This window comes from Argopecten irradians, chromosome 9 (assembly GCF_041381155.1).
Source record: "Argopecten irradians isolate NY chromosome 9, Ai_NY, whole genome shotgun sequence".
NCBI lineage: Eukaryota > Metazoa > Mollusca > Bivalvia > Pectinida > Pectinidae > Argopecten > Argopecten irradians.
This window is the reverse complement of record NC_091142.1, coordinates 4,627,788-4,655,698: the sequence shown is the minus strand read 5'-3', so window position 1 is coordinate 4,655,698 and position 27,911 is coordinate 4,627,788. Positions and strand designations below refer to the sequence as shown.

At 36.8% G+C, this 27,911-nt stretch overlaps 1 protein-coding gene across 2 annotated transcripts; it reads right to left on the bottom strand.

Moving 5' to 3' along the window:
- Positions 1 to 675: 675 nt before the first annotated feature.
- LOC138331156 (cytospin-A-like) lies at positions 676 to 27,911 on the bottom strand. Of its 2 annotated transcripts, XM_069278626.1 has the most exons (7): positions 27,815 to 27,911; positions 22,555 to 22,674; positions 3,347 to 6,228; positions 2,718 to 2,847; positions 1,835 to 1,951; positions 1,136 to 1,198; positions 676 to 966 (listed from the first exon to the last, which is right to left on the bottom strand). In XM_069278626.1, the coding sequence occupies exons 3-7, from the start codon at positions 6,199 to 6,201 to the stop codon at positions 865 to 867; spliced, it is 3,267 nt and encodes a 1,088-aa protein (XP_069134727.1). In that variant the 5' UTR covers positions 6,202 to 6,228; positions 22,555 to 22,674; positions 27,815 to 27,911; the 3' UTR covers positions 676 to 864. The 2 variants fall into 2 exon arrangements, with proteins under 2 accessions (XP_069134727.1, XP_069134728.1); XM_069278627.1 differs by lacking the exons at positions 22,555 to 22,674; positions 27,815 to 27,911 and adding an exon at positions 18,429 to 19,225.

Sequence of the window (27,911 nt, the reverse complement as noted above, 5' to 3'; positions counted from 1 at the left end):
CAATGTTTCAATACTTTTATCTACCAGAAATAACAAAGTGATAACTAAATATCTAGTTCATGCACTATAGGGGAAAATAATCTCACAAGACAAAAAAAATAAAAATACAAAATATTTGCCATTTGAAACAGATAAAGTATAAATTTGCAATTAGTTTGGCTCCTTTATATAAACATTGGTCCACTTTCTGTTGGTCCTCATTAATAATGATCCTCTTAGAGAGAGGTTATAAAACTTTGATAAAAACCAAAATCACAAAATCAAAGTCACATAGACAAAAACAAGCTGTTGTAGCATACAAACACACTTTGTGTCATTCTGTGATAAAATCCGTCAAAGAAACTACATCCAAATTGATATCTGAATGTAAGAACCACTAAACGATACAATGGGAGCAATTCATGTTCCATGTGATACATGTTAACGTTTGTGCGGGACAAGTATCTCCAGTGGTGATGGCACATAACTCTTTGTAATCTTCCCTCTGAAATGACTTTAGTGTGGGGTATCATCTTTTACCATCATTCCATCACCAATAGAAACAACAGACCTGCACAAAAGTTATCAGGTATCATGTGGTATGTGAATTAGTCCCATCACTAAATGTACAGGATAAAGATGTGGCTAATCTCCATTAATCACCAGCGACTTGCAAGTTTCTTACTTCTTTTGTCCGTTTAAGAGGCACGGTGTGTGTCACAATAACAACATAAAGAAAGCACCAAAGCAGGTCGAACAAAGTAACGAGACGACATTTTAATGAATCTTCTCCCCACAGTGCCGTCAGTTTCATCTCTCTCCGCACCTTCTCTTCCACACATTCACTCCTGGGGCTGGCCTCTGTTGCAGCCTGGTAAGCAACCCTCAGGATTTTGCGTCTACCTCAAAGTGTTTATAGATGGAAGTCACATACGCCATAACAGCTTGCCAGTCTGGTCTCTCCATCACAACCATATCATTGATATTCTGAAAGTACAGAAGTCCCAATCACATAAACAAACCACTGCACTGTATTAAATTCACATCGATAAGTTTGGGGTTACAGACTAAGAAGAAAACGGCACTATTGGCTTACAAGTAACCAGTAACAATGCAACTTTCACCCAGCAAAAAGACTAATGTTTAATATTCTTACCAGTATTGAAGAAGATATCCCGACACTTTCAGCGGCTTCAAATGCGTAATTAAAGTTTTTCCTCTGAAATTAGAGAATTGGATCCATAAAAGCATGTACAACTGACCAAACTACAGAGTCTTCCCTTACTCTGTTAGAGTGAAAACTCAATATCACTCTAGACTTTAGTTTTACATACATGTATTAAGCTATTATCATTATAATGTATTATTGGATATATAATTTGAAGACAATGACGATTTTTCAGTATTATTGGACTCTCTTATTTGAATACTGAAACTTTTCTGAACAGAATATAGATTGTTCAGTAGTTCAAGGTGCTAATACTGTAGAAATGTAGTGTCACTAAAAATGAAAACTGTAAACCAACTTTCTAAATTTCACAATTTCATTTTCAAAGCATTTTCACAGAGCTTAAATTTCACAATTTGAAGTTGAATACTTTTGAATTTAATTGTGCACGAAGATATTAATTCGGGGAGATAAAACTTTTGCGAATTTACCTTAAAGTTGGTTAACTGTATTCTAAAGTGATTTTGATAATCTTTCAATATTTTCCTCCACTTTTCCTCTTTTTATTGTTGAGTTGGTTTGAGTTGGAAGAATACATACCGGTATAGTCCATCTCGATAGATGAACATATACATGTAGTGGTGCTTTTATTACTTAAACAGGTTGACTTTGTTTAGATGATCTCACCTTGTCCTCCGACGAGAGTTCTGCGTAGGGCACCTTGTTTGGTAGATAACTGTGTAACAGGGCACAGAATGCCAGTCCATCATTCCAACTACTGCTGAAGTTAGTGATGTCCACCTTCTGTGTAACAAGTAGAGTATAACACACAGATGTATTATGGAGGTTATAGTTAAGTCAGAGGTTTAACTCATTGGGCATTTCATGATATCAGACAAATTTTTGAAAATGTCAGTATGAAATACATGTACATAAAACTTCACACTAATCTTAAATACCCGGATAATTCGTACCACAGTACTGCAAAATTAACATACTGTAGGTTTGACTGTGTCTAAATTTCATGACTTCTATGAAGACTTTGAGAGACATTTAACAGCTAAATACTTTTTGTGAGGACAAGATATTGCTTGCACAAGACCTACCCTATATTTGCATATTACAGAGTTATCTGCCCTTGTGGGTAGATATTGATTGTGACTTAATGTGTTTGCTAGCGCAACGTCATACTTTTTGGAAAAAACGACGTGAGATGCGCTCACAAAATAATGACATAACAATCGATACCTAGGAACAAGGGAGCTAACTCTGTAATATGCAAAGACAGAATACAATGTATAATAACACTTATGTCATATTACTGATGCCAATAATGGTTAATTCAGCCATAGAAAAGCGAGGCATTCAGTTCCTCAGGAACTAAACCAGGTGGACCAGATCCCTTGTAATGAGATCTCTTGTATTACTGTCAAGCAGATGTGAAATTTCAGAATATTTCACTCTTGGTTGAGCTTGATTACATATAGCCTTTACAGATACATGTAACTTTTTTTTACTATGCTACTAGTCTCAAGGTGTGTGTTCTGACTATCAGTCCTTTATAACTTACAGGGTAGTTAATGGTTTTCTGCTGACACCATTTGAGGAGTGCATTCCTCTTGGAGCCTCCCATCTGTTTGGATAACATGCTCAGTGGATCCTTGGTGCTAACCTCCTTACGATCTCCACTCTCTACCAGTCTATAGACAAAACAAAGATCACAGAACTGGATAACTTCCGTAAAAACTTGTACTTTTCTGGGCTGAAAATGTTCGGTCAAGGTCACCATCGTATCTTTAACCATGAAACACTGACTACCTCATAAGACTAACATGCTGATTAATAAATATCTCAGAAAAATACATCTTCATTTAAGTAAATTATAAGAACCCAACCACAAATAAATCAGATTTCAAATTTCATGAAAATCACATATTTTCTAGAATTCATCACAGTAAAATCTAATGATATACAAACTACATGTATTCAAATTATTTATGCACGGTATAACTTAAGATTAATCTATAGACCTCCTAAGACATACCAATGTGAATTTAAAAACAAAATTATATCAAAATTAGTGGACAATGAAGATATTTAGTGTAAAAAAAATGACATGAAAAACATATGAATGCCTCTTAGTTCTTCAGTACATATTTTTATATATATTTTGGGTTGGTTCACTAATCACTTACTTACCCAACTGTACTGCTGCGACGCTTGCTGGCTGAAGGCCTATTGGACAGTATTGATGTAATCGTCGGTGACGTTTCACTTTTGCTACTACTTGGGGGAGCTGACTTTGGTCCAGTCTCTAGCGGGGATCGTGGACTATCAAACGACAACATGCCTACTGAAAGACGTATGGGCGACGGTTTTTCTGTCTTTTTCAGAGCAGAACGAAGGGTGACATCGGGAGTGCTTGTGTTGTATAACGGTGAACCCTCAACATTTGGAGAAGATGGTGACTTGACAAGGTCCTGGAATTCACGGATTCCTGATAAAGATGTTCCGTCTGTTGTGTCGGAATTTCTCCGCGAACTACATGTACTAGAATGGAGAGATGAGCAGCCGCTCTTGACCTGCTCCTCAATGGAGCGAATCAAACTTTTAACTGACTGTGTAGCATTCTTATCCTGTCTTTTGTCACGTAGGTGTAGCAATTCGCGATCAACAGTGCACATGACCTTGCCCTTCAGTTCTGCATTTGACATTATTGACTTTGGCGTACTACTCTTTTCATCGAGACTTTTCTGTGATTTCAGTCTCTCATTTTCCTCGCGTAGCTTGTCAACATCACCTTGCAGACTTGCCACTTTCTCGGCAAGAGTGGCATTGTCTTGTTGAATTTTATCCCGATCCTCTTGCGTCTCTGCGCGGAAGTCATTAGCTACTAGTACAGCGACCTGAAGGTCTTTTTGGAACTGCTGCCACTCCTCTGCTTTCAGATCCATTTTCTCCTGGAGTTCATGTGCCTCTGCCTCTGCCTTTGCCTTGTCCTGTAGGGCAGTATCAAGTTGTTTGTGAAGCCCTTGAACTTCCATTGAAAGGCACTTCTTTTCCTCGCGCAGCTGGTCGGTGTCCTGTTCCTCTTCCGTCAAACGCTGCCGTAGGGATTCGATTTCTAACTTGTTTTCTTCACGTTCCTTGTCAAGGCGGTCTACCTTATACTCGAGTTCATGCATCTGAGTTCGGCCATTTTTCTTTGTGACCATGATCTCCTCGTCTCGAGATCGCAACATCTCTCGCAAATTGTCTACCTCATTTTGACTGTGGAGCAGCTTCTCAGTTGTGTTGGCCAATTTATCTTCAAGTTTGTCTTTCTCTTGCAGAGCATTGTGCAGAAGTTCCTCTAAGTCAGATCGCTTTGATGCGGCACAATACTGGTCGAGTTCCTGCACACGCGTCTTTTCATTCTCAAGTAGTGTCTTGTAATGGGAAATCTCAATTCTATTATTTGCAATCTGTTCTTTGAGTTCCGAGTTGTGGCGTGCATATGTGTCACGTTCCGACTTTAAGCTGGATGCAGTGTCTTCCAATAACAAGGATTTATCTCGTGTGGCATCCGCAACATCCTGCGAATCGCGCAGGTCTTGTTCACAGTTGTGAAGGGCATTTGCATACTCGTTCTGTTTACGGATCATCTCCTCTCTCTCGACCTGACCTGCCTTGAGAAGTTCCAGTAACTGAACTTCGCGGTTGGTCGCATCAGGTAACGTCCCACTGATCAGAAGACTTTTCAGTTGTTCAATCTGTATACGACAGTGCTCAAGTTTCTCTGTTTGTGTACACAGCGACTCAAGTAAAATGTTCCTCTCGTTGAACAGACGTTCATTTTCATCAGTGAGTTCATTAACACTATGCTGAAGGTCTCCAAGCTCCTGCAGAGTGGCTTGTAGTTCTTCGTTTGTACTGTAGTGACTCTCTTCCATTTGCAGTATACGCTCCGTCAGTCCTGCCACGCTCACCTCACTCAGAGCATCGCTGCTCTTGTTACTGCCTTTCTCCCAATTTGCGCTGATTTCCAAAGAACAGAGTGATGGATGTTCAGGCACTTGGCTACAAATGTCGTTCAGTGACATGCCGGGTTCAGAGGTCACTGACCGGTCAAGCGCGTCAAGTTTACCTGTATTACACCTTCCATCCGTTGACAAACTATCACAACTCATACTCTTCGGAACATTTACCTCTGAAGACTTGCTTGCTTTGGCCGCTTGACTTTTTAACCGAGACAGTTTCTCTGTATCTGTAATCTGTTCCACTGGATGTCCTAAATCCTTCAACTGGTCCATGTACAATTTATTTTCTGTTCTTAAAAATTGAATCTCATCCTTTAAATCGTGTGACGGAATTTGCTCCTTCAAATTTTTCGTTTCATATTTGAACTTTTCAATTTCAGCTTTTCTATTTTCTGCAACTTGCACTAATTCTGAGATTCTAGCCTCAAGCAATTTCTTGTCCTTTTCAAAGTTGGCAAGAAGCTCTGCATTATAAGCCATGACGTCGGCGGGAGCGGAAGTGCGTTTACGCGCCAGTTTGTCCTTGCTGACGTTCTGTTGACTATGAGCGCGTTTCATGGCCTGCATCCTACTGGTATAGGACTTATGAGGGGTGTCCCTACCCCCTCCACCATTGCCTCCATTCCCACCGCTCTTGTCAATGTTTTGGGTGCTTGACGCTTTTCGTATGGGGGCCACAATGAAAGCCTTGACAGGTTTTGGTTTAACGAAACCTTCTTTGTCTTTCTGTTGTAGGTTTTCCTTATTGCTCTGTTTACCTGCACTGTCAGCCTTCGGCAGACCCAGGCTGGACTTAGGTCTGTGATCAATGTAGGCCGAAAGCTTCTTCTTCTGGTGTAAGGACAAATTCTCATAGCTCTTGCTGAGATAGGGCTTTCCCATAGGAGAGCCAACAGTCTTGCTCTGCAGCGGAGCTTTCTGTTTCGACGACAGACTCATGTGGTCAGATTTGGATTCCTTAAAGCCACGATTAGTTTTAACAGGAGTCGTCCTGATGGGCGTTGACGTCTTCTTTACTTTCACGTCGGCCTGCATGGTGGCAGTGTGGACTGGTTAGGAAACCTGCCAAAATAGGAAACCATTCGCTATTATTAGAAACAAGAAGCAAAATATAAATCAAGTTGTTTACTTCTATACACAACTTTATACCTAATACCTAATGTTTCATATATCATAAATCATAAAACTTTTTGGGTCAGGATGATTTTTTATTCTGAGCTTTAAGAGATCCTGATATCTAAAACTTAACACTTTACACCACCATATACCTTAAGTCATTCAATTCAACAAGGAAGTTTTACTCATAGCTTAGCACTTTTATGTACAATGAGGTAACATAGAAACATGATGCAACATACTTTTTTTTTTTAAACGTAAAGCTGTATACAAATGTATTTGATCCTATTACATTTATTAACAAATTACACAAGGCAGTAACAATACAGAAAATTCTTCAACAAAAACCTGATATCTTCACAAAATGTGTTTTTCCACTTAAGATTTAAAAGGGAAACTGCAGGTAGTTTACATTACATATAAACTCCTTAAAAGAAGGTTAACATCTCTTAAAACTTGTTACCAGAATGAGATACATAATTCCTTTTATGTTTTTGTATTGACTTCTATATTATACTTATATATGTGTAGCTTTTTCTCTTTACAATCACTGGATTGATCAGAATATTTCGGTATTTCTGGAGATCTTTTCTCCTTAAACAATTACTTTTAAGGGTTTAGACGTTTTGTTTAAAGTCAGATAAACAGCCAGTTTCATTTCAAGAAAGCTGGAGTTCCTGAATAACACCACCAACCTACAGTCAGTAAAACCCACTGGCAACCTGAAAGTGAGGGGCTAGTCATTATGAATAGACAACTTAACCACTAGGCTGCGCGCTGCCATCGGAATAAATGTTTTCAAATCTATATTATAAAATCCTACACGAGCATTTTAATGATTCCAAAAAGATTACTGGCAAAATCTTTATAAAGTACTGATTTGTTCAATACCCAGTAGCTTTGAAAATCTACAGAAACATTTCTAAGTTAAAATTACCTTTAAGATGCCAAGTATATCACATTCTATAATGACATCTGGTATTTCCATTACTAAACATCCATGTGTGTTTTAAGTAATTTCAATTTAATTCCCAGGCGAGTAGTCCAGAAGTCCGAACACTCAACACTACAATATCAGTAAGCTAGTACAAATGGCAAATCCAACAGAAAAACTCCAATTATCCAAGTCCAAAAAACCCACGGTGATAATTATCCATGTCACATACAGGCCACATTTCTCTGTTTATTCCACACAATGTCCAGCTTGACCACAAGGGTTTGACCAATGTATGACCAGCTGTTGACCACTAGTCCTCACAGGAAGTATTCATCCTTTAACTCCAGCCCCCAGGGTTCTCCAGTTTTGTATTAATGTTGTCTATAAAGCCCTTCGCTTTAAATTGCTAATAAAATCCTGCTTCAAGGCACTTGTACTTGTCAGTATTACAAGGTAAGAGATCGACTGCCAGTGTGATTATACATATTATACATGTCTGCAACACCTCCGACGAATACCATACTTCAACAATCCTTATAGTACAATGTCCTTGACACCTCGGACATTCCACAAATCCAATGTACTAGGTATGTGTTATTCAATAGTGATCATGATCACTTCAATGTATGTAATGTATATATAACTCAAAACAAATTAGGGGACTTCAGTTTAGGAAGGAAACGTGTGTCAAGTCAAACTGACAAATATCATTTAAAATGACCAATTATTGCATGTGAAGTTTACATGTTGTGCACAACAGTTATACTCACATTGAAGTTTACACCTAAAGTGTATTCCAGTTACTCTACTTTCCAACTACTCTCTACTTTAATTTGTATCGTATTTGACCGCAAATAAGACCCCCCTCCCAGAGAAATGTATCGACTAAACAATTGCAAGACAATATATTTACAAGTATGCAAATATACTAGCTTGGTAACATTATATTTCAACTGTGAAACTGAATATCAAATTCAAAAATATTTTAAACCAATCTCTATAGAGCTAACAAATAAAATTTCCCTATAAGGAAAGCTCTTTATGCACTACATCCATTACATCCAATTTACAGCTATGGCCATTTATAAGGGTATCCCCTGGGTAGTGGAAATATGGTAGCTTTATTCATTTATAACAGTTTGAATAAGCTAGCAACCTGCTCCATTTATAGCTTTAGAACTGATTGGATAGCCAGGCTGTCACAGCCCTAATCTAACAACGCAGTAGAAATTTCTTTTTTACCCAATTTACCAAGATATATTACCCTTCACTCTAAGGAAATTACTTTGTTTATAACAAGTATGGCATTGCTCTTCAACAAATCGATTACAAACAAACCCCTACCAGCTAACAGGAGCAGATAACTGTGTAAAGACAAGGTGACATACCTCCTTAAGAGATTGCACTGGAGTTAAGTACAGATCAAACATTGACAGGCCCCTAACGACTTTAGATGGAGACCAGGAAAACACACACAAAAACACCAAAACACAATTACATTCGAGATAAGTGCAAACATAATTGTACGTTAGAGGCATAGGTATTATAGATAGTTGACTTTCCCTGTTACGACCTACGAAAAAAACGCAGCCGACGAGAATTACACCTGCCAGGTAACCAGGTACACACAGGTATAATGAAATAAAACACAGGTAAAACAAAAGTAAATATTGGTGTTTGGAGACTGACAGACAGGCAGCCACCTTGAGGTCGACTGAACTTTAGATCTGACTGACAGATCTTCTCAACACCTTTCAACAGACATTTCCGATAGATAAGATACATGCAGGGCTTGCTGATAAAGCAATATCACCCTGCATGAAAGCTCGACCTAGTGTAGGTATGCAGCTGCAGAGATATATCGACCAAAAGATTGAATCCGGTACAGTTAGATTAGCTGGACTTTTATTTCCATCCCAGCAACGACAACTTATCATTAACATGGCATTTCTCAAGATTTACATTTTTTTATGTCTTTTAATTGACTATTTCATGATTCACAACTCAGGAGAGTAAGGTCTTCCTTGTTCATGTCTGCAAAACAGGGATGTCTATCAGACGGTCAGGTTTTATTCTTCAGCATTTGGTTCAAACATAGAGACCACTACACTTTAGATATCTGTCAGAACGTTTCTGAATCATTCTTTTTTATCAATTTGTGTTTTACCTTCCATACACAAGTAATTTAGTACCGGTCGTTTAAGAGTTACAAGTTTTAGATAAAAAGAGGAGTATCAGCAGAAAAACCATCACCCTGCATTGGAATATATATACAGTGTACCGTATATTACCTTGATAAGTTCAAGGTCCATGCACTTGTATAAAACATCTCAAAGATGAAGACAACCTCATGCAATGCATTGTCTATGGGACAAAATAAGAGTTGAAGAAATCTCAGTCCTCAAGTACTTTTATACAAGCAGACGTATGCAAAGAGACCTTATTCTGTATTTGAATATTACAGAGTTATCTGCACTTGCAGGTAGGTATGGATTGTGACGTCATGTGTTTGCAAGCATAACGTCATTCTTTTTCTGACGTGAATTGCGCTCACAAAACAATGACGTAACAATCGATGCCTACTCACAATTGCAAGGGTACAAGAACTCTGTAATATGCAAAGACGGAATATTATAATAGCTACTTTGTCACTATGGTCGCTGTTAGCAAATTAAATTATTACAAATAAAGGTGATCATGCAGAAGTAAACAAAATTTCTTCAAACTTAAAGCACAGAATCTTTGATCTAAATGTAGGAGTCACAGTTGCCAAGTGGTTTTATTAAGTTGATGTACCAATGAAACATATAACATGCCATCTACCTCGTGGTCACAAGTTTGAATCCCATGTGGAGCAGCTGCCAGGTACTCACCGTACATATCTTTTCTACGAGTACTCTGGCTTTCCTCCACCTCAAAAACCTGGCACGTCCTTAAATGACCATGGCTATTAGTGAACATTGAACCAATCAAACCGAACGATCTTTAACTTAATACAATAGTTATTATCATAATAGAAAATAGTACATAAATTAAAATCACCATACCTGTGTTCTGTTGTATATACGGATAAAATCCACTCCAACTAAACGAGCAAAATACACCAAAATGATTCATCCAATCGATATTATGAGACTTTGTTGCTTGAGAAGTCTATGATACAACTTACTTTTTTAAGATCTGCTGCCAGATCTAGATCTAAAGCCACATATATGGGCGGTTCAAAGTATTTCAGCTACATCTATATGATAAGACTGGTGCCACTGTACATCATGGAGCATCCATGTCCAACGAAACCTTTGACCAGAAAAGCTATAATCTGAGCCAAATGTTAATTCTCAAAGCCAAAAAGTACAAAGACTATCATTCCACATAATAAATTTGAATCATAATCCAATTGAGCAGCCAATTTATATGTACCAAAAATAAACTGATTTCCATTTGTATTCTATCTAATTCTTTCCCTATGAGTAAGAGGTTAAATTTGACATAAAAACTGGCAAATAAACATGTTGGATACATAATTTAATGCATTAAACATCATGTCTCGTAATAAGATTTATCCTCTAAACAAAATAGCTTTTTTTTGTTCTTTGATGTTTGTTAAAGGCCAGAATCATGCGAATGCAGGTCACGATAAGTCACGGCAAAGAGAAAATTCATGTTAGTTCTATATAAGAAATATGAAAGCGAGACAAAAATTGTGTGAGAATAAAAGCATCAATCAGAATGGCCACCAGTTATATATGATAAAGATTTTCTCAGTCAAATTATAATACAAGATTATCTCCCCCTAGTTTTAAAACTTAAAATAAGACATGTCGCAGAGACAAAAATATTTAGCAAGAAAGTTTTTAATGATTACTTAAAATCATACTACCGTATTCGACCCAATAAATGCACCCATCCCTATAAGTGCCCCCCCCCTTTTTAAGCTTCAATTTCACTTAATTCCAATTAAATGCAGACTGAAAATACGAAAACTGTGTTGTTTTCCTTACTGATATCTTTTGCAAATTGATTTATGGCTTACTTTATAGACTGATTTTATGAAAGACTAGTCCAAATTTGTGTCTCAGCTCCCCCTTATATGCTTCAATTTTTAAACACCTTGGGCGCTTATTGGGTCAAACACGGTAATTTACATAGAGACTGATGACAATAAAAAGACATAAAGCAATGATTTAATGATTTGTAACAAAGTCATATAATTACATAACTCAAATCTTAGACACCTCATTAGAAAATTATAAGTCTATCACGAACCATTACACCAGAGCAATTTTAAACAGGGCCTGAAAATGTGCAAATATTTGTAGAATTTAACCTCATTTCACTGACGTGCATATCAGCTTTTGTATCCTGTCGATCAATCAGACATAGATAGCTATAGGGGTCCATGTAAAGACACATGTTGGTGATTTTGTGTATACATGATCTGTTATACGGAAAATAAAAAGATCCATGATAAAATCATTCATATTACAGTATTGCTATCGGATATAATTGAGTTTTATGGTCTTTTAGAGAACATTTTATTTTCTTTGCTGTAAATTATTAATTTAATCTCATCCAAGTCGCCAGAAAGTGATAAATTTCAAAAGGGAAGTCAAGTTCTGTATTATTTTTTCCCAAAATATTCTCTGAAATACCCAAGTCACTGGATCTAGAATAGAATATCAATCTGCATACAAAGAGCATACCGTGTAATCACACAATCAAGTGGGAAATAAATAGAGACTTCATTGTTTTGTCATTTCATTGGTCAATTTATTTTCTCCTTTATCATACTTTGCCATAAAATTTCCAGACTTTTTCTTAAATTTCATTTTAATTGATTTCAAGACTTTCTGCCAATGAAGGAGCTAGGCTGCTGTGTCCCAAGTGGTCAAGCTTAAGGTGTCCCGACACTTACACCCTTCACCTCTGGGTCACAAGTTTGAATTCCATGTGGGCCAGTTGTCTGGTACTGACCGTTGGTCAGTGGTTTTCCTCCACCATCTAAACCAGACAAGTCCGTAAATGAAACAGCTAGCTGTTATAATAGGGTATTAAATTTGTCAAACCAAACCAAATATCTGTCACTGAAATTCAAGGAATTTGAAGACACCATGGTATATCCAAAACTATCCATCATTGTAATTCCATGCAGACTATAAATTCTATATACTCTATCCCGAGGTAGGATCCAGAATGGTTTTATGCAAGTACAGTGTATATATACACTGTCTTTTCATATTACCTCTATGTAAAATCCAGGCAATGTATATATGTGATCAAATATTCATATGCATGTAGGACATAATGCTGTGACTGCCAATATTTAATGAATGTATAATCCTACAAAACACTGATTCTAATACATTAGCTCTCAAATTGCACATATGGTGATCACTTCAAATTGAAACTTCACAAAAATAGTAAAAGTACCTATATAGCTATAACATTATATACAGTAACCACCAAAATAAGTCACTTCCATTTATAATATATTTAGAATTCTTTTACACAATCACTTTTTACTGTGGAGGTATTCAAATATAAATATTTCCAGCAGTTACTCATCGTAGAATATAACTAATTTATTCTATATTAAGATATTTACATTTAAAGCAGAGATTTTAATTTAGGAATTATGACAGCTGGCTGCATTTAATGAAATGAATATACGTAAAGAATTTGTTTTAATTCTGCTACAAATTATTTAGTTTTGTTATTTTAGTCCCAGGTCAGTGTTGTAGAAGATACTGATTATAAGCTAATTAATATTTGCACATATTAATTGGATCTTATCACAATTAATCATATTCATCGACTTTTAAAATTATCTTAAATGATATTTTTTACCTATAATGTACTGGTAATTAGTTTTACTTGATAAAGGTGAAAATTTTCACTAATTATGCGAAGGATGTTTTAGCCCAGAACATTTTCCCTGTTTTAAGCCCAGAACAAACTTACAATTCCTTTTTCTGCTTTTCAAACTTTAAACTATCAAAATCCAAGATGGTGGTCGCAAAATGCAATAGGCAGAACTAGGGTCCTAGAGGAACCTACATATGATATTTGAGAACAATCCCTTCAATACTTTCTGATATTTAACTATCAAAATCCAAGCAAGGCATGGGGTAAGACAATGGAAAGAGGGATCTTTTCCCTGCTTTTCAAACTTTTTCAAACACACTACATATAAAATTTGAGACAGATCGCTTTAGTACTTTCTAAGAAATAGTGGTTACAAACTTCAACTATGAAATCTAAGATGGCGGCCGGTTGGCCATCTTGTTTACCGATCAGTCCCGAAAGGCATTATGCATCAGTCCTAAAAGGTACTATGCACAACTAGGGTACAAGAGGAACCTATCAATGGAATTTGAGAAAGATCCCTTACGTACTTTCTGAGAAATAGCTATAAACAAACTTAAACTATCAAAATCCAAAATGGCCGTCGGTCGGCAATCTTGTTCATTGATCGGTCCCAAAATGCAATATGCACAACTAGGGTCCTAGGGGAACCTATATATGAAATTTGAGAAAGATCCCTTCAGTACTTTTTGAGAAATAGCGGGTAACAAACTTTAACTATCAAAATCCAAGATGGCCGCCTGTCAGCCATCTTGTTCACCGATCGGTCCCAAAATGCACTATGCACAACTAGGGTTCTAGGGAAAACCTGTATATGAAATTTGAGAAAGATCCCTTCAGTACTTTTTGAGAAATAGTGGTAACAAACTTTAACTATCAAAATCCAAGATGGCCGCCTGTCGGCCATCTTGTTCACCGATCGGTCCCAAAATGCAATATGCACAACTAGGGTTCTAGGGGAACCTGTATATGAAATTTGAGAAAGATCCCTTCAGCACTTTTTTGAGAAATAGCGTGGTAACAAACTTTAACTATCAAAATCCAAGATGGCCGCTTGTCGGCCATCTTGTTCATGATCGGTCCCAAAATGCAATATTGCACAACTAGGGTCCTAGGGGAACCTATATATGAAAATTTGAGAAAGATCCCTTCAGTACTTTTTGAGAAATAGCGGTAACAAACTTTAACTATCAAAATCCAAGATGGCCGCCTGTTGGCCATCTTGTTCACCGATCGGTCCCAAAATGCAATATGCACAACTAGGGTCCTAGGGAAACCTGTATATGAAATTTGAGAAAGATCCCTTCAGTACTTTTTGAGAAATAGCGGTAACAAACTTTAACTATCAAATTCCAAGATGGCCGCCTGTCGGCCATCTTGTTCACCGATCGGTCCCAAAATGCAATATGCACAACTAGGGTCCTAGGGGAACCTGTATATGAAATTTGACAAAGATCCCCTCAGCACTTTTTGAGAAATAGCGGTAACAAACCTTAACTATCAAAATCCAAGATGGCCGCCTGTCGGCCATCTTGTTCATCGATCGGTCACAAAATGCAATATGCACAACTAGGGTCCTAGGGGAACCTATATATGAAATTTGAGAAAGATCCCTTCAGTACTTTTTGAGAAATAGCGGTAACAAACTTTAACTATCAAAATCCAAGATGGCCGCCTGTCGGCCATCTTGTTCACCGATCGATTCCAAAATGCAATATGCACAACTAGGGTCCTAGGGGAACCTATATATGAAATTTGAGAAAGATCCCTTCAGTACTTTTTGAGAAATAGCCGGTAACAAACTTTAAAACTATCAAAATCCAAGATGGCCGCCTGTCGGCCATCTTGTTCACCGATCGGGTCCCAAAATGCAATATGCACAACTAGGGTCCTAGGGGAACCTAACATATGAAATTTGAAAAAGATCCCTTTAGCACTTTCTGAGAAATAGCGGTAACAAGAATTGTTAACGGACGGACGGACGGACGGACGGAAGGACGGGAAGGACGGACGGACGACGACGGACCACGGACGAAAGGCGATTTGAATAGCCCACCATCTGATGATGGTGGGCTAAAAATGTAATGGTAATTAATTGTAATGCATTACAATTTTTCAAGTATTTGAATGTAATGTGTAATTGAAGCAAATTTCAATTACATGTAATGGTAATTTAATTAATTACATTACAAAAATGCATGTAATGCTCAATTACTTTTCAATTACATTTCAATTACATGTGATGTTTTTTAAAGGACATGAATATAAATAGATTTTTCAGATTATATATTTTCCATATTTCTGTTCTCACTAAAGTTTTTGTCTTTTCATTTTAGCTTTAATATCTTTATGATTAGTTACTATGCATGTCTACCATATAGTTTAATAACAGTTCTTTATTTAGCATTCATTATCAATAGTGAGAACAATGTCTTTCCCACCTATGCCCTTAATTGTATTAAATTAGGTAGGAAAATAAAGTTTGATTTGAAGAACAAGGAGCCTAGACCAGATATCTGGTAATTATAGATAATCACAACCTTGGGGGCAATCAGCATAAGTGAGAACAATTGATCGTTACCTTCACTACCGTTAACTAGGTATATGTTAGAATCACACCTAATGTGAAATTCTAAGTTACACTAGGTATATGGCTTAATAAAAGATTTAGTTTCCAGCACAAATTAGTAAAATTATATACATTTATATATATATAGATAAAACTATGGGGTAAACTGCATTACAATGACTTTATCACATCTATAGAATTTCAAAGGTGGCAAAGTTAAAAGATATCATGTGTAAACACAATTATTACCTAATATTTCTTTTTATTTCTATTACATCTACCAATGTAGACTATCTTAGTATCTGTACTATGTAATATTTCTGATCACACACACCAATTTTGAAAGTCTGATAATTATCAGTGTAACCTCAAAAATTAAAGGTACTTTATATTAACATTATTGTATTAACCGATGAAATGTGAAATAGAACTACATACTAATATGATTGTTCATATAAATGTAATATTTGGAAATTTAAAGTACCTTACTAATGAATGCATATCTTAAATTAGTATACAAATGTACATGGATATGTATTGTATAAAGATAGTTATTTTTTATTAATATAATGCCCAGTCCTTGGGATACAGGTTTTTTCTTTTATTAAAAACCTGAAAGTAATGTGTAATTTAATTAATTACATTGGTAAAGTAATGGTAATTTAATTAATTACATTGCAAAATACATGTAATGGTAATGGTAATGGTAATGCCATTTTAAAATGTAATGTGTAATTTAATTAATTACATTGCTATGTAATTGAACCCATCCCTGATGGCCACCGGTCGGCCATCTTGTTGACCGATCAGTCCCAAAATGCAATATGCACAAACTGGGGTCCTAGGGGAACCTACATATGAAATTTGAGAAAGATCCCTTCAGTGCTTTCTGAGAAATAGCGGTAACAAAACTTTAACTATCAAAATCCAAGATGGCTACCTGGCGGCCATCTTGTTGACCGATCAGTCCCAAAATGCAATATGCACAACTGGGGTCCTTAGGGGAACCTACATATGAAATTTGAGAAAGATCCCCTTTAGTGCTTTTTGTGAGAAATAGCGTAACAAACTTTAACTATCAAAATCCAAGATGGCTACCTGGCAGCCATCTTGTTGACTGATCAGTCCCAAAATGCAATATGCACTACTAGGGTCCAAGGGGAACCTACATATGAAATTTGAGACCAATCCCTTCAATACTTTTCTGAGAAATAGAATAGGCCGTAACAAACTTTAACTATCAAAATCCAAGATGGCTGCTTGTCGGGCCATCTTGTTGAACCGATCAGTCCCCAAAATGTAATATGCAGAACTAGGGTCCAAGAGGAACCTACATATGAAATTTGAGAACAATCCCTTCAACACTTTCTGAGAAATAGCGGTAACAAAACTTTAACTATCAAAATCCAAGATGGCCACCGGTCGGCCATCTTGTTGACCGATCAGTCCCAAAAAATGCAATATAGCACAACTGGGGTCCTAGGGGAACCTACATAATGATGAAATTTTCTGAGAAAGCGATAACCAACTTTAACTGATCAAAATCCAAGATGGCGGCTGTCGGGGGGGGGGTGGCCATCTTGTTGAACCGATCAGTCCCAAAATGCAATATGCACAACAAGGGTCCTACGGGAACCTACATATGAAATTTGAGAAAGATCCCTTCAAATACTTTAATGAGAAATAGCTTGATAGGGGTAGGGTAACAAACTTTAACTATTCAAAATCCAAGATGGCTGCCTGGTGGCCATCTTGTTGACCCGATCTAGTATCCCAAAATAATATATGCACAACAAGGGTCCTAGGGGAACCTACATAAGTGATATTTTGATGAAGATCCCTTCAATGCTTTCTGAGAAATAGCGGTAACAACACATCTTTAAACTATCAAATCCAAGATGGCGGCTGGTCGGGACCATCTTGTTGACCGATCAGTCCCAAAAATAATATGCCACAACTAGGGTCCTAGGGGAACCTACATATGAAATTTGAGAAAGATCCCTTCAGTGTTACTTTCTGTAGGAAATAGCGGTAAACAAAACTTTAACTATCTAAAATCCAAGATGGCTGGGCTGGGTCGGCCATCTTGTTGATGGTGCCGATCAGTCCCAAAATACAATATGCACAACTTAGGGTCCTAGGGGAACCTACATATGAAAATTTGAGAAAGATCCCTTCAGTAACTTTTAGAGAAATAGGCGGTAACAAGAATTGTTAACGGGACGGGTACGGACGGACGGAAACGGACGGACGGACGGACGGAACGGACGTGAAGGGAAGGACACGGTTACGACGGACCACGGACGAAAGGCGATTTGGAATAGCCCCCACCATCTGATGATGGTGGGCTAAAAAAGTTAACAGCTGTACATAATTATCGATAAAAAAAAGCTATCAATATGGCGACGTGTTGATATTTACACATGCAAATTGTGAATATATATCCATGCTTACATTACACGGGTAATAGTAGACTGGCCACCAGACCCTAAGTTGCTGATAAGACTTTCTCAGCAGAGTTCTTTACTAGATTATCTCCCCCTTGTTTAAAAACATTAGAATCAGGCATGTAGTAGAGACAAAAATAATCAATGCCAATTTTTAGTGATTTGTTTAATATTCTAGAGACTGGTAGCCAGTCTAGGGTAATAGCTGCCTGTTATTTTCAAACTAGGTTTAGACACCTGTTGAGAGAAATATCTGAATTGACATAAAAATATAAATATTTTTTAATCAGCATAAAATATTAAATAGATATATTATCATCAATCTTACTTTTGTTGACTTCCATGTCTGGCTTCAGTACTAGTACAATCCTCTTGATAAAATCCTCAAGATAAGAAATGTAGGAAGGAAAAGGGGATTGTTTATACCCACAAATAAAAGTCCAATAACATGTAACACAGATCGATGATAAGCTAGTGTCCTCGGTTGTAGGAAGTTACTCAATGTTATAGAACCTCTGGACAACAGCTCCCACAGTCGTTAAATGTGTACACGATATATAGCAATGACAGGTACACACTCCAAACAGGTCTACTAGCTAAGGAATTTGTAACTCCAATGACCAGGTAAAACACTAGAATAAAACATCCTCAATGCATTGACATTTCATTCAGTGTTGTCTGAGTACATTATTAGAAATTGTTTCTTGTTTGGCAGTTATGTAATGAGCCTATAGCTACGAGTACCAAATACACTACTGGTATATCGGTGGTTTAAAAATATTAGCTCCTGGGCTGACTGATATCAATACGAAATACACTATATATCGTAGGTAAAAATATTAGCTCCTAAATCCACAGTGAAATGGTGTTTCCAAGTCAGAAGCAGCTTATAATTATTATCAATGAACAGTGTCCAAACAGCCTTAAAAAACTAACAAATGGTCACAATACAATTGTAATCCCAATCCACTTATAGTGTTTTTGTAGACAGTTCCACTGACACAATGTTCTATATACTCCACAGACAGCATTATAACTAAATGTAGAAATATGATTTTCCATCAGAGTAGATATTGACAATAACTGATCTTCCTGGTCTTGCGTGTTATGAGCCTGACCCAAATACCTTCTACCCACCGACTATGAAAACCGGTTATGAAATTAAAACAAATGTTGTGGTCGGATGAATGTGCTGTCTGTTAACAAATGGCTCGCCACTTGAACGCTGTTGAATGGAAACACTTTAGAAGCCAGCATGCCCACAGATGGCAGTCACCAAAACTTCAATACACTTTCTTTTTTATTATCTAACTAGTGCGTGACATTTTAAAATCCATGGTGATCATGATGATAAAAAAGATTCTGATTGTGCCTCTAAGCTTCAGAATACAGAGCAGGGCCTTATTCCGAGAGCATAGAGCTAGAGGTGTACTTCTAGAATAAATCTAAATGTCAATTTAATGGCATAATTACATCATGACTTTTGGAGACTCACTGTGTAAATGTTTTCGGTGGTAGAGGGGGTCAAATAACTTGTTTGTTTTTACAGATTTGTGGAAGCATGAAGGAGTTATAAAACTGTTTGTTGAGTTTCTAAACAGTATTAGTCATGTGAATCAACAACAAAGATAGATAGAGGCATGTCACTGTCAAAGACCTACGAAAACGATTGTTCATCTATAAAATCAGTACCGCAGTGAATTCAGGGCAAGAAATATCCCAGGCCCGATGGGCTGGAGACCAGTGAAATATGCTCCCGGGCAAGTGAAAATTGGTGTAAACTTGTCGGTTTGAATTTTAGTTACCTTGTTTTGGGTTAAATTATACTGAAATCTTAAATTCTGGCAAGTGGTTTTCAAAATAAGTTTCATGCCTTAGTCAATCCAGTCTCTATTTTGTGTACCTCACATTATAAATTACAACACACATGGGAGGATGTAGTGACCAGGGGCAGCAAAATGCCACCATTAAATACTAGGGGGCACTGATTCATGATCATGAGTTGCCCGTGAGGTGCATCAACATATTACCATGGCCACGTGCACTAGTTCTCTACGTCAGGGTTTTCAAATTGCATCCCATGTGGAGCGGCAGGGTTCAATATTAAAATATCAACATTTAAAAATTAATAAAAGTTTTTCTTCAATTGTCAAACTTAATGAGTTGACCAGTACAATGTCTACTTGTTTCAGTTGGCAAACTGTTAATGTAAAACCTTGGCAGTTGCTAGGAGTGAACAAATATATAGGTCGGTGGTTTTTTGCACCAGGTACTCCAGCTTTTCATAACCTCCTAAACCTGGGGCATCCTAATAATTAAATTATACTAAGCTGACTTAATAGTAAGTAAAACAAACACAAACAAACAAGAGGCCCAGAGGGCCTGTATCTCTCACCTGGTTTGTAATGCCTAGTAAGGTTCATTGTTTCTTTTCTGAAGGAATTTGAATATTTAACCTCTAATTCCCCTATTTGGGCCCCACTCTTTCTGCTCAGTTGAAAGCCAAAAATTATAGGAATTCTTTAACCCCAAGGATGTTTCTGGGCCAAATTTGGTTAAAATCCAAGCAGAACTCTAAGACTAGTAGCGATTTATAGGATTTACCTAAATTTCCCTATTGGGCCCCCCGCCCCTTCCTGCCCCCAGGGGGTCAGATCCAAAAGTTATACAAGTTCTATTCCCCTTCCCCCAAGGATGTTTTCTGGCCAAATTTGGTTTCAATCCATGCAGAACTCTAGGACAAGTAGCGATTTAAGGATTTACCTCTATTTCCCCTATTGGGCCCGCCCCTCTTGTCCTGGGGTCAGAGCCAAAATTTTATATAAGTTCTGTTTCCTATTCCCCTAAGAAATGTTTCTGGCTAAATTTGGTTACAATCCATGCAGAATTATCTAGGACAAGTAGCGATTTATAGGATTTTACCTCTATTTCCCCTATTGGGCCCCACCCCTCCTCCCCAGGGGGTCATCTGAGAGCAAAAATTTATACAAGTTCTGTTCCCCTTCCCCCTAGGATGTTTCCCCTGGCCAAATTGGTTACAATTCCATGCAGAACACTAGGACAAGTAGTGATTTATAAGGATTTACCTCAATTTCCCTTATTGGGCCCCGCCCCTCCTGTCCCCAGGGGTCAGGGCCAAAAAAAATTTATACAAGTTCTGTTCCCCTTTCCCCCAAGGATGTTTTCTGCCAAATTTGGTTACAATCCATGCAGAACACTAGGACAAGTAAGATTTTATAGGATTTACCTCAATTTCCCCTATTGGGCCCCGCCCCTCCTGTCCCCTGGGGGGTCAGAGCCCAAAATTTATACAAGTCTCTATTCCCTTCCCCCCAAGGATGTTTTTCTGGCCAAATTTGGTTTCAATCCATGCAGAAAACTCTAGGACAAGTAGCGATTTATAGATTTACCTCAAGTTTCCCCTATTGGGCCCATTTGCCCCCCTCTTGTCCCTGGGGGGTCAAGCCAAAATTATACAAGTTCTGTTCCCCTCCCCCAAGGATGTTTCTGGCCAAATTTTTTGGTTAAAATCCATGCAGAACTCTATGACTAGTAGCGATTTAAAGGAAATGTTGACGGACAGACGGACGACGGACGGACGACGGACGACGGACGCCGCGCCATGACATAAGCTCACCGGCCCTTCGGTCCAGGTGAGCTAAAAAAGTAATAACACATGACAATCATAAATGGTGCGAAAGATCTTGAGACTTCATTCTGTTAAAATAGCATCAGGCAGCAAACTGCAGCCCACTAGGTATAATACAAGCAACTTATCTAACTTTAAATATCATTATCTACACAAACAAGTAGTATGTGGTAGGGAATTTTTAAGGAAGTGTCACTTGAAGCCTGATATTTCTATCTGAGGCCACAAAGCTAACAATATAAATGAAGTACAATTAAATGCAATTGAAACCTGGTTTACAACTCTCAACTGAGACAAACAGACAACTGTAAAATCAACTGAGATCTCAGAATCAGTATCACTATTGTAAATTAGAATAAGACCTGACTGTATCAAAGCAAAACTTTGAGCTATTAGAGCAATTGCAAAAAACCTTGTAATCAGAATAATTATCGTGAATTGACTGAATTCAAGGTAATAGATTTAGCTATTGGACCATTTGAGCTTTGCAAGTTGAATGGCTTTATGCACATATGTGAATTCAGAATAACTCAACAAATTTGAATTAAATGCGTTAGTTCCACTGTAAGTATGTAATGTTAACCACACTGTTGGAATTTCTTCTTTGCCCTATATATAACTGCAATAATATAGATATCCAAATTAATGTTGTCTGATGTTTGTTAGGTTCATAGGACTGACAATGACTTAACAAACATGTATATATATGACATGTGTCAAATGTGAGAAAAAACACTGGATGACAAAAGTGAACAGCAAAATTTATACCAATTACACACATGTATCAGAATAGATCACAACTTACAGTACAGAAATGGTTTATGCTGCAGTCATGGACCAAACAATCTTGGTCCCAGCATGGTCCCAGAGTCAGCAAGTAACTTCACAGTCTGATAACAACACCATCAAATTGGTCAGCCCATGTCTGAAATGAATAGGTTTATTATCTCATTATGTAATCAATACTTTGTTCTTCAAAGTGAAAATCTATAATCCTACACACCTGGTACCAATGACGCTGCTGATTGTTCGGCAATTCAGTCAGCTAATTTTGTGCACTAAACCAGAAATCCTGTATATATGCCATTGTCAAAAAACCATGGAACATTTGTTCATTGCCAATTGAACAAAATAATTAGTGTAATTTAAATGTCCTTAAACTAGGTAATGGGCTATATATCAATGATTGCCTTAATCATCATACAGATGTAACTGACTGACAAGAAGACACCCAAACAAGGGTTATAAACAACGACCCAGTTATATATATTTGACAGTGGCTATAAATTATTGGTGAAATCTTTCGCAACGTTTTATCAACACATTTTGTACCTTTGTCATCAAGGCAAGTAGGCCTAAGCCTGGTATGACTAACAGACTAACTTTTAAATGTAAACTTACACAATTTAGATGTAATAATATGGTAATCATATATATATTAGATAATATTTTTCGCTAGAAATCTTACCGTAGAATACATGTATCATTGAACTAATTACTTTTCTTCATGCCTTTTTGATTAGAGCAAAAATTTTTGTGAATGTGCTAATTCAACAATGTACAAACTTTTTGCACTTTTAACTGAAACCGTGAATATAGCAAAAATAATCCATATGCGAATATTCACCACTAAAGATCTCTCATAACACTGGGGGTTTGACTAGTACTATCGTGAAAGGATGTGCTTATGCTGGTGTTCAATCAAAATCAGGTAGTCATATTCTAGAACATAACTTATAAATATTAATACTTATAAAATTTAATAAGCACCCAAACTTCTGTTATTTTTCTGTTTGTAAGTTTATCACATATACACCTGAGGTCAAATTATTCAAACCTGACCACTCGCATAAAATGAGAGGTCATTGTTCAGCTGATTTATAATAGACTATCATAGGACCTTACTTTGTTGATTTGTGTTGTTGTTTTGAGACAAAATGTTTAAAAACAAGAGCTGTATTTGAGAACTGCAAAGCTTGCCTGTGGATAAAAACCTTTATTTGGTCATAATCATTTCAGCCCATTGGACCTCAGGCTCTTGAACTTCTCAAAATCCCTCATTTTCTAACTTTAACTAATTGTCCATATATATCCATAACAACAGTTTTAAACCAAAATCATTGTAGAAATCAATGTTATTTGTTACAGATAACAGTATACACATTTCAACACTTGAAATTAAATCTATTAAGCTTTACATTGTTGGTTTTTTTTGACTCGAAAAGACAAGTATTTGTTGAGAAAAATGTTTTTTTCTTATTGACGATTCATAGGGGTCTCGCGTGGTGTTTAAGAGACAGTGACAAATCCTTCTCACTTATATATCCTTGACTGCAGCACAGAGCAAGTTAATAATAAATATGACTCAATCTGTTTGACACCATCTACAACATCTACGTGAAAAATAAATAAACCACTTCAATCTTGCCATCAATCCTCTTTACTCTAAATACACTGTTTCAGGTACAGTTTATTTTTTCCATCTATCAATTAATAAACCAACTTCGAATTCTCTACCAGCCTTTTGCTGAGACCATTGGCTTGGCATATATCCTTCAAGCAGGGGTTATCTATTTTGTCCTTTCATCACACTTAACACTTTTCAATCTAAACAGGTACAGTAATATATAACTAGTAGTATAAGTCTGTCAATCTGAGCTCTGAGCCATAAGTCAGCTGGTAGAGTATAGCAGCTATAGCTACTGTTGTAGTGAATAAGATATCACCTTCTGAAAGTCAGTCAGAAGGTAATAACTTTTCCTTCAGTAGCTAGTAGTAGAGATATTATGTGATGTTTATAATCTCCAGACTTGTCTAGTTAGAAAAAGGATAGTTAAATATAATTAGCAGACACACTGATACACGCAGAACTGATACATGCGCAAAATTATTTTGTTTTCTTTAAGTCCTAAATTCGTAATTTGGGGTCACACTTAATAACGACAACAAACGACAAGAAACGACAAGAAACGACAAGAAACGACAACACGTTAAATACAAGGAAAAGTTAGTGACAACACAGGATATGTTATTCAGTACATTAAAATGAATATTTCTAACAAGTTTTTATAAAGATTGGAGCAAAATTGAAGGAATTAGAGCGATTTGAATATTCTGAAATCGGCCGCTGGTCAACGATAGATCGAGTGACAAGAGGTTTGCCGTGACGGTATACCGACAACAAATTGTAACATCGAAAATGTTTTGAAAACCTAACGACAACAGAAGATATGTTGTTTTTTGTCATACTATAATGCATCTTTGTACAAAATTTCATTAAGATTGGAATAAAAATGAAGACTTTATACCTGTTTTAATGTTACGAGATCGGCGACTGGTCCGGTTTACTACCGACAACAGATCGACGACTCACACACACACACCTGTACACGCGTGTGTACGAGTGCATAGAGTCTCGATACTATTTGTCTAAGCCATTGTTGTGTAAACATCATTATAGTCGGTGTAGAACTCAATACACGAATATGTTTCCAGACCCTATGAACGGACGTGGTTCTACTCAGGGTCCTTTATATGTTGGTGTAGCTAATCTATTTAGTTTTTTTGTGTGTGTATTTTTAGCTGCGTAAATATTTTTTTATATTAATTCACTATTTTATTTACGCGGTAACTTTTACTTTATTTAATACGTTTTATTTGAAAGATTAAGTTTTAATATCTTGAATCCTGTCCTGCGGGCACACAAGATTTCGCTTGCGTATCGTAAGTTTTAATTTCGGGAAGCTTACAAATGTTACGTTTATTTAACACTTTTTATTACTGAACTTACATATTTCATTTATTGATTGATTTTTACTGACATACATACGTGTAATTCATTTGAAAAGTATTAGAAGGTAAACGAATTTTAACTGTTACAACATCTTGAATCCCGTCCTGCGGGCACACAAGATTTCGGAAACATATCGTAAAATGTCCAACTGATTATTTCGCAAACGTATCGTTTAAAGTCTAACTGTTTAAGAGAAACACAATCCTTAAATATCTTGAATCCCGTCCTGTGGGCACACAAGATTTCGCTAAGACATTTTTTCTGTATAGACGGACCGGTCCGTGCGATTCTGTTCGATTTCCACGCACACGTTGGCTGCAGTTTTTGGAATAGTTAGAATTCCATTAGTGGAAGATATAAGTTCCTTTTACTGCTTCACAAGTTTCAAAAACTTGTGCACTTTCCGTTATCTTTTCTACAACGGGCAGTTCTCTCCAAAATACTGAACTTATTTTTAAATGTTGCGCATGCGGAGTTATTTCATACTCTCCTATTCCTGGAAGCGATCTGCGCACGTGGTTGTACTGCGTGTTTTGTATGTGCTCTAATCGTTTTATCAAATCTGGAACTTTCTAATTTTTCCTGTCACCAACAAGCTTTATGATGTCATTCATTTGATTCGCAATTGTTGTTTTTCCAGCCTTTGGGTATATGGGGGCATCGTACTCGGGCCTCAACCACCCTGCGCCGGATAGGTGGTAAAGTTTTTTCAAACCAATATGTACCAATACGTTCACCATACATATTGTTGTTTTTGCTTGATACTGAATCAAATTCTTTGATAGTATCCGAATTGATCAGTCCATCCTCGCCAAAGATAGACGACATTATCGGCGCTTTTTCTTTGTTGTTCATTCATGCTCTCGAAAATATACGCAAATATTTTATACAAAAATGTACAATAAAAAATAAAAATATAATAGTGTATTTCTTAAGATAACATATGGGAAGTATATATAAACACCATATGTTTACATAACAATAAATACAATTGCGAACTGAAATCACACTGATAATATACACACGTGTGTGCGGTGTGTGCTTCTTCTATGTATACTGTATGCAAGCCGTCGGTCTACTGAGAATTTCAATGATCATTACTCATTCAAATCTTCATCAATATACATTACACTTGGCATGAATTACTTTCTTTAGATATAGGTTACATATATTATTATTTGCAGTAACATAACTGCGTAATTTCGTAAAATATTTTGTGTTGTCGGTCGGATCTAGATCTGTACATGTAAGCTTGGCTTACACACATGTATACACTCTGCGTCTCTTCATATTTGAAATCGTCATTACTCCGGTATTTTTACTCCAATCTTAATGAAATTTTGTACAGATATGCATTATGGTATGACAAACAACATATCTTATGTTGTCGTTAGGTTTTTGTAATATTTTTAATGCTATGATGTGTTGTCGGTAATACTGAACATACACACTCACGATATAAACCTGACCAGTCGCCGATCTCGTAACATTAAAACAGGTATAAAGTCTTCATTTTTTATTCCAATCTTAATGAAATTTTGTACATAGATGCATTATAGTATGACGAAAAACATATCTTCTGTTGTCGTTAGGTTTTCAAAACATTTTCGATGTTACAATGTGTTGTCGGTATACCGTCACGGCAAACCTCTTGTCACTCGATCTATCGTTGACCAGCGGCCGATTTCAGAATATTCAAATCGCTCTAATTCCTTCATTTTTGCTCCAATCTTCATAAAACTTGGTAGAAATATTCATTTTAATGTACTGAATAACATATCCTGTGTTGTCACTAACTTTTCCTTGTATTTAACGTGTTGTCGTTTGTTGTCGTTTCTTGTCGTTTGTTGTCGTTATTAAGTGTGACCGGTAATTTGCTAGTCTACATCTTGTCACAGTGCTGTTGTCACCAAGTTGAAACAGCAGGTTCAACATGAAACAAGTGGAACTAATGAGTCTGCAGATTTTGTAAATTCAAATGTTCTATGACAGAACTGTGGCGTGTATGAGAAAATTCAAAGAAATCCGTCGCAAAAGTGAAGGTTATCGTGCAATGTTTGCAAGCTTAATGTTACTAGGATTTTGACAACAAGGAATCGAGACATCGGTCAGTGGAGTCCGAGACGGTCAGGGGAGATAATTGTCAAAACAAAATACATTGCATTCACAACAGTCTAACGTCTTAATTTGCATATTTGTTAAGATGCAGGTGTGTTCTGAAGATGCTTAGTATATCGATAGGATGCAACAGTCGTTAAAACGGGTTACTCACCAATAAACAGCATTCAAAACAGAAGATCCGTGTCTACTCATATGAAACACATTTAAATTACATTAGTTACTTCCGCAATTTATGCGCATGCTCAGAA